Below are 7,971 nucleotides of genomic sequence, written 5' to 3'. Positions count from 1 at the left end.
GATGGGGAGGACGGGGAGGATGAGGTAGCGTGGAGAGGGATGGGGAGGATGGGGAGGATAGGGAGGATGGGGAGGATGGGGAGGATGGGGCAGATGGGGTAGCGTGGGGAGGCCGAGAAGGATGGGGAGGACGGAGAGGATGGGGAAAATGAGGTAGCGTGGGGAGGACGGCGAGAATGAGGTAGCGGGAGGAGGCCGGAGGGGCGAGGGAGACCGAGGGTCTGGCGGGAGCCCGGGGGCCCGGCGGGCTTCGGCCCCTCCCGGTTGCCATGGAGACCAGGCCGAGCCCAGGGGGCGGAGCCGGAGGAGCCGGAGACAGGGGAGGAGGAGGAGGAGGGGAAGGAGGAGGAGGAGGAGGGGGAGGAGGGCGAGGAGGAGGGGCGGGGGGCGAGGCTGGCAGCCCCGGATCGAGCGGCGGCAGGCAGGCAGGCAGGCAGGCAGGCAGGCAGGCCCGGCAGCGGGCGGGCATGGAGAGGCGGGCCGAGCCCCCGCCGCCACCGTTGGGCAAGACGAGCCGGGCCCCCGCCTTCCCCTTCTTCGGCCGGCGGAGGGGACCGGGGCCGGGACCGGGCCGGGGGACCAAGGCGGCGGCGGGGGCGGCGGGGGAGGGGGCGGCGGGGGCGGCGGGGGGGCCCCGCCACCGGGCCCGGCCTGCCCAGGAGCCGGACCCACGACGGGCTGGCGGGGCCCGGGGGGCCCGGGGGTCCGGGGGGTCCCGGGGGGCCGGGGGGTCCCGGGGTCCCGGGGCTGGGTGAGGGTCGGGGCCCCGGGGGGCCGGGGCCGGGGCCGGGTCCGGCGGTGGGCCGCTCGCACAGCTTCCTGTCGCTGCTGCGGCGGGGCGGGGGCTCGTCCGGGGGCCCGTCCGGGGGCCCGGGCTCCGGGGGCCCGTCCGGACAAAAGCGGGGCCTGCGGGCCGTCCTGGCCGCCCTCCGCTGGGCCCGCAAGGCCAAGGGGCGACGGGCGGCGGGGGAGCCGCCCCCGCCGGAGCCCCCCAAAGCCCCGGAGGCCGAGCCCGCCGCCGCCCCCCCCGCAGGAGGCCGCCCCCCGGCAGGAGGCCGCCCCGGAGCCCGCCGCCGCCGCCGCCGCCGCCGCCTCCGAGCCGCCCTCCGAGCCGTCCCTGGACCGCATCTGCCTGCTGCTGGCGGACGTCTCCTCCCTCAAAAGCTTCGACTCCCTGACCGGCTGCGGGGACGTCACCGCCGAGCCGGACGACGAGGCCGCGGCCCCCGGAGGGCCCCCCGGAGGGCCCCCCGGAGGAGGAGGCCCCCCCGCCGCCGCCCCGCAGGACGCCTGGGGTCGCCTCGCCCGCACCCCCGGGACTCGGGGACCCCGGGACCCGGGCACAACCCCGGGCACAGCAACCCGAAACAGAGCACCGGACAGAGCGCCGGACAGAGCTCTGGACATAACATTGGACAGAGCCTCGGACAGAGCGCCGGACACAACACCGGACAGAGCACAGGATAGAGCACTGGATAGAACACTGGACAGAGCACTGGACAGAACACCGGACACAGCACCAGACGGAGCACTGGACAGAGAACAGGACAGAGCGCCGGACAGAACACAGGACACAGCGCCAGACAGAGCACTGGACAGAGAACAGGACAGAGCGCCGGACAGAACACCGGACACAGCATCAGACAGAGTGCCGGACAGAGCACAGGACAGAGCACCAGACAGAGCTCCGGACAGAGCACCGGACAGAGCACCGGACAGAGCTCCGGACAGAGCACAGGACAGAGCACCAGACAGAGCACCAGACGACAGAGCACTAGACAGAGCCCCAGAGAGAGTCCTGGACAGACCGCAGGACGGGGTGCCAGACAGAGTCCTGGACAGAGCACCAGACGACAGAGCACTAGACAGAGCCCCAGAGAGAGTCCTGGACAGACCGCAGGACAGGGGGCCAGACAGAGTCCTGGACAGAGCACCAGACGACAGAGGAGCCCTGGACAGAGTCTTGGACAGAATGCCGGCCAGAGTCCTGGACAGAGCCCCGGACAGAGCACCAGACAGACCCCCAGACAGACCCCCGGACAGACCCTCGGACAGAGCGCCGGACAGACTCTCAGACAGAGCGCCAGACAGAGCCCCGGACAGACCCTCAGACAGAGCGCCGGACAGAGCGCCGGACAGACCCTCAGACAGAGCGCCGGACAGAGCCCCGAGCAGAGCTCCGGACAGAGCCCCGGCCGTCGGGGCCCGGGAGGTTTCCGTGGTCAGTTCGGCAGCCGCCCGCCCGCGGCTCCACCGGATCCCCATCCCCGTGCCCCACAAGGAGGACCCCGCGTTCAGGGACAAGGAGCCGCAGGAGGGGGTCCCCAACAGCGACGAGGGCTACTGGGACTCGACCACGCCGGGCCCCGAGGAGGACGGCACCCACCGCCTGCAAAAGGAGGGTCTCCCCAGAGACAGCTGCAGCGGCGACGCCCTGTACGACCTCTACGCCGACCCCGACGCGGCCCCCGACCCCGAGACCCCCGGCGGCGGGCCGCGGTCCAAGCCGGCGTCCCCCGGCCCGGTGAGCGGTCCCCTCAAGACCCCCGGCGGCGCCCTCAAGGACTCCAAGATCCCCATCAGCGTCAAGCACCTCCCCGCCGGCCACCACGTGGGCCACCACCTGCCGCCCAGGAGCGAAGCCCCCAGAACCAAAATCCCCGTGTCCAAAGTGTTGGTCCGGCGGGTCAGCCACCGGGGCTTGGTGGGGACCGCGCTCAGACCGGCCGCAGCTTGCCACGACAGTGCCAAGAAGCTGTGACAGCCTTGGGCCTAGACGGGCAGCGCCCTGGGTAGCCATGGTCCTCTCCGCCCTGCGCCCTCCTCGCCAAATCCCACTTCTCCGGGAGGACGGACCCCCCCTTGACCTCCCCCCTCCACACACACACACATATACACACACACACACACACACACACACACCCCACCCATCGGGGGTCAGCCCCCGCGGACCCCCATGGAGAGGGAGGGGATCGGAGAGGTGGGGAAGCTGCACCCCACCCCACCACCTCCTCTCTCCAGGGAAGAAGCAGTGGGTTCTTTTAAAAGCCTTTTAAAAAGAATCTTTGTATCTGTTTTTCAAGCACTAACCTTGCCCACCCCTTCCCCTCCCGTCCCCACACCAGTCTTTGCGGAATTGGGACATTTTCCCCCTTCGCCTCGGGAGCTTCCGCCTGGACTGCCCGATGACATTATCAACGGTCTTCCCTGAGGGGGGGCGGGGTGGAGGAGACCCCCACCGCACCCCCCTCCTCCCCACCCCCCGACCTCGCTGCAGGACATATTGAGTCCTTATTTATTTTATTTTATTTTTCCGAAAAATGACCCCTTGGCCTACTACTTTAGAAATAAAGCCTCCCACCGCCCCGATGTGAAAGTACCCGGGTATTTACGGACCACGCAGAGAGAAGCGGCAGTGAGTGGGAGACCCAGGTCGCTCTGTGGGGCTGACTGACCCCGACGGTGGTTCTTGGAAAGGGAAATGGCTTATTTCTGCTAGTTGGGGTGCAGGAGGAATGAGCGCGGACCCCGTGGGTGGGTGGGCCCTTGGGCACAGTCTTAGCTTCCAGTGTCCTTTTCCAGAGGGAATCGGGGTCAGGGAACGGTCTCACAGAACACCGATGCACGTCCAGCCATCGAACCTCACAGCCTTCTGGCCATGGAGACTGATGCATTATCATGGTTTCACTAGGTGCTTTACCATGTCTTCGACCAGCCAGGATTCTGGAGTTTCAGGGTTGGTTTTCAGAGCTCGATAAAGTGATGATACATCAGCTGGGGGGCCTTTTCCGTCCTTCTTGTGCTAGCGCGAAAGTGTTTCCGTGTTGAGCTGTTTTCTGTCATCAAAAGTCCGGTGGGCCGAGGCCTTGCCGGATGAAGGGTCTAGCGTTTTTACTTCCAACTTCTCCTTCCCAAGGAGCGTCATATGGGCAGGCTCCACTCAGTGGGAGGAAAGCCAGGGAGGAAAATGGGAATGTGTGGCTCTTTATGGCCAGTTTGGTTTTCGGTTTAATGACCTTTTGATGCAAAAAGAGGTGTTGAAAATATACAACTGAGTGATTTGGGTTTTCTGGATACTTTTGTGGATGATTTTCCCGCCCCGCAGAAAAGTGGCTTCTGAAACTGTGCGTCGTCCATCTCTTTAGACCAAGAAAAAAAAAAAATCGGTTCTCAAGGTTCGTGTAATGGGTGAGCCTAAATTTGGTATGATAGACTCAAAAGACCGCTGTGATGCCAGAGAGAGAAAATGAGTAATATACATACCATGCGTATACATATACATGTATATGCGTATACATATACATATGCGTATACATATGCGTATACATAAATGTCAAAATACACCGTTTATGCATAGCTAGGTCTAGGTATCTGGAGATTAGAGTTTCTGAAGGGAGCTGTTTCGGGCATTAGAGAGATTAGAATTGCTTTTTCAGATCATAAAAACCAAATTGAGTTAATCCCATCAATATCAACTCCCGCTTCCCTGAGTGATGCCTCTAACGTTCCACAGGCTTTCGCTCTAATTTTGCTCTAATGTCCGAGCAGAATGAATTGCCATTTTAAAGGTTTGAAGACCGGTTTTGGTGAAACGGAGGCTGTAACCAGGAAAGGTATTTTGGCTGAAGGATATGTCGAGTTGGGCCTGAAGTGGGATGCTCTCCTCTTTTCTCATCTTGGAGGCCTCTTGGGAGGAGAAGCTCTCTTTCCTGACTTGGTCCTTTTGAGACCCAAACTCGGTTTCTATGGCTCGATTTCAGATCCCTGGCGTCGACTCCAACTAACGTCTCGCATTCAGCTTCCCTCTGACGTTGCCCTGCGCGATGCGAGAGCTCCCCAGCCGCCTTCCGCTCACGGTAACCGTGCGCGCGGCTCTTCGGGCAACGTGACCAGGGGGCTTGGCCGTGATCGGCTTAACTCGTCTGAAAATTCAGGCCAAGACACCTGCTTGGGGCCTGGATGATCCAGTCTAGCAGCCGACGTCGACTGAACGAACCTGACAAGGATCTCTGGCATTTATTCAGCGCTTGCTTTTGTGCAGAGTGCTGTCTGCAACACTGGGGAAAGGCACAGGGGTACTGAATCGTTAGACCCGGCCTGGCTTGTTACTTAGCTCCCTGTGACCTCTGTGAGCTCCGGGTAGAGCAGGGACTGACCCCAGGCTCTACCCCAGGGTGTAGCACAGGACTTAGAGAGAGCGCCAAATCAAGGCCATTAAAAAAAGAAAACGTGGCCCCGCTCCCGGCTGCGCCTCTGCAAGTAGATCTAGAGTCCCTGGCAATTGATCGTCAGTGCGGGGTACCGGAGCTGAGCTCACCGCGTGGCTCGGTGCCCGTCGGCTCACAAAGTCTGCGTGGGCAGTGGGGCCGACCGCCCACGGGGAACCGTTCTGGCCACAAAGTCCACCCCGGAGTGTCCTCAAACCCTCTTATCTCTGCCTGCCGGCCAACGGCCAGTCACCTAGCGACACGGGGGAAGCCCAGTGCCTTGCTGAATAAACTTCTTGAAGCATGAGGGCATTCGTTTCGAATTGAGAAAGGGAATTGGATCTGACCCAACAGTGCTGGTGGCTTCTGGAATGGACCGATTCAGTCAGTCAGTCAGTCAGTCATATTTATCGATGGCTTACTGTGTGCAGAGCACTGTATTAAGCGCTTGGCAACGTATAGAGACGGTCCCTACCCAAGAACCGGCTCACAGTCTAGAAGGGACCGATGAGTTCTCCCTTAGATGACTGTCCAAACCAAGGGATGCTAATCCCAACCGCTGAACCACGGGTCTTTATTTCTTCCTGACCTACCTGTTCCTGAGCAAGAATCACATGTCCTTCAGTTAGAGGATCCGGAAATGCTTCATTTGACCGTTTCAGTGAAAGGACAGGTGCAAAGGAAGGAGTCCCCGGGGCACACGAACTTGGGGATAGAGAGTGGATGTTGCCAAGGATGAGTTGAGCACCGGTAGTAACGAAGGTGCCCAGAGAAGCGTGTGGTTATATGCTTAGAACAGTGCTTTGCATATAGTAAGTGCTTAAAAATGCCATTATTATTATTATTATTACATCACTTGTAAGGCAGCCATCTCCACTCGGAACCATTTACTGATCTGCCTCCGGGCTCATTTCGGGAGCCAAGAAAACCGAGATGGAGGAGCTTTTTGTATTCATCCCGCTTGACCTGAATAAGAATAAGCAAGGAGTTAAATTGTTTTCCCTTCTTCCCTTCTCCTTTTCTCTCTCATGGTCTCCCTAAATTGTATTCATTTTATCCTCTGCTAGTGAGTTGCACCAGCCCGGAACTAATTGCTCCCAGGAAGTAGGTCAAACTTGCTTCTGCTGCTCCTTATCTGAGTGGCTCTTGGGGCTCACGTCCACCAACTCTGTTTATTGTATTCTCCCAAGTGCTTCGAACAGTGCTCTGCACGCAGTAAGCGCTCGATCAATTCAATGGCTAGATCGATTGAGGAAGGGAGAGTAACTGCCTCATCTTTCTTCCTAGAAGTCATCTCTGCTTCTGTCCCACCTCAAACTCAGCCACTTCCTCCTGTCTGTGGGTTCTTTCTTCCATTCGAGGGAACCCCCGGGTGCGACAGGGGTTGTGTCTGTTTATATTTGTACCTGCCCCAGTGCTTAGCATTGTGCTTGGCACATAGTAAATGCTTGGTAAATACTGCGACTAAGTAGCTGTGGCCATCTCTGATAGATCGTAAACTCCTAAAAGGAAGGGCTCACATCTACTCACTCTATTGTACTCTCTTAAGCCGTTGCCCAGCGCTATGCCCACAATAGGTGCTCAATCGCTATTACAGATTAGCCACTTTTGCTAGATTGTACATTTCTCGAGGGCAGGCATCATGTCTTCTAGTTTTAGTTCTAGTTTCCTAGTATTCTCCCTAGCCCTTAGTACAGTGCTCTGCATGCAGTAAGCATTCAGTCAATACCATCGCTTGATCACTGGGGGAAAGTGTCCCCAAAATGCCCATATGTGGATGTGGGGATTGTAACCCAAAATTCACTTTGGGAGCCACTTGTCCAGGAAGGTGGCTAGCTTTCCGGGGAGTGTGGCTGGGACAGATGCTCTGCTCACGTTTCTAGGAGGTTGAGCAGGACAACTCATTTCAGATTTGGGGCCTATAATTCTTCTCAAACGGCTAGGCGGGTTGGTGTTTGTATCCTCCAGTTACGAAACAATTAGAAAGCCCTATTTATCCTATTCTTTTTAACCTTAAAAGGGAATATGTTTTATCACTGCAAAACAGCATCACAGGTCAAAAAAACTTCCCCAAGATAGAACCAGTAGCTCCACAAATCATCTCCCTCGAAGGGGCTTGACCATATTCTGGGACTTGGGTGACTCGCTCAATCCGCTCGCCTTTTGAATCCCAAATCCTGACGACTTGCTGAACTCAAAAATCGGAATAGACTGCGGTTACACCGAATCCAGAAGGACAAGGAGTAATCCTCGTAGGTATCCAGGTCAACAAACATTGAAAAGTTTGCTTTCCTATAGGCGCTGAGCTGTTCAGCGTTCTCCTCAAGGGGAGAGACGGTCCCTCGGCCTTTCAAGTCAGTCTCGAGAAACCTCTCCTTCTGACTCTGGAGTATCTTCACTGTGTTTCTCGTTCTACCTTTCTACCCTGAATTCAGACCTCCACTTTCCTCCCTCGAGCACAACGGGCTGGCCTGATGGTTCCGTTTCCTCATCCACGTGGCTCGTAGCCTGTCCCTCAACTATAAGGGGAGGGGCCCATTTCGGAGGAAGGGCCCTAGGAGAAACCTACCCAGCCCCGAGTCTGGAGAAACCGAAGGCCGACTGGACAACTATATTTCTGGGGCCGTGCTATTTAACACATAGCTGCCATGCGGGTGCCTCTTCCTGTTGGTCAGAAGAAGGAAGCGCTCCGTCTCAAATGTCCCTTTACAACCCCTGTTTCCAACTGCACACTTAGAGAACCGCATTCAATGCCACATAACTG

General features: G+C 58.5%; 1 protein-coding gene across 1 annotated transcript; it reads left to right on the top strand.

Annotated features, from left to right (window-relative positions):
* The first annotated feature begins 467 nt into the window (after positions 1 to 467).
* AMER2 (APC membrane recruitment protein 2) lies at positions 468 to 7,763 on the top strand. The gene is made up of 4 exons (XM_038762166.1): positions 468 to 599; positions 757 to 945; positions 1,034 to 1,813; positions 1,901 to 7,763. Exons 1-4 carry the CDS (start codon positions 468 to 470, stop codon positions 2,759 to 2,761), a joined length of 1,962 nt encoding a protein of 653 aa, XP_038618094.1. The 3' UTR covers positions 2,762 to 7,763.
* The last annotated feature ends 208 nt before the right edge of the window (positions 7,764 to 7,971 follow it).

The sequence above is a fragment of the Tachyglossus aculeatus genome, chromosome 20 (genome assembly GCF_015852505.1).
Source record: "Tachyglossus aculeatus isolate mTacAcu1 chromosome 20, mTacAcu1.pri, whole genome shotgun sequence".
NCBI lineage: Eukaryota > Metazoa > Chordata > Mammalia > Monotremata > Tachyglossidae > Tachyglossus > Tachyglossus aculeatus.
This window is presented reverse-complemented; position numbering and strand designations above follow the sequence as displayed.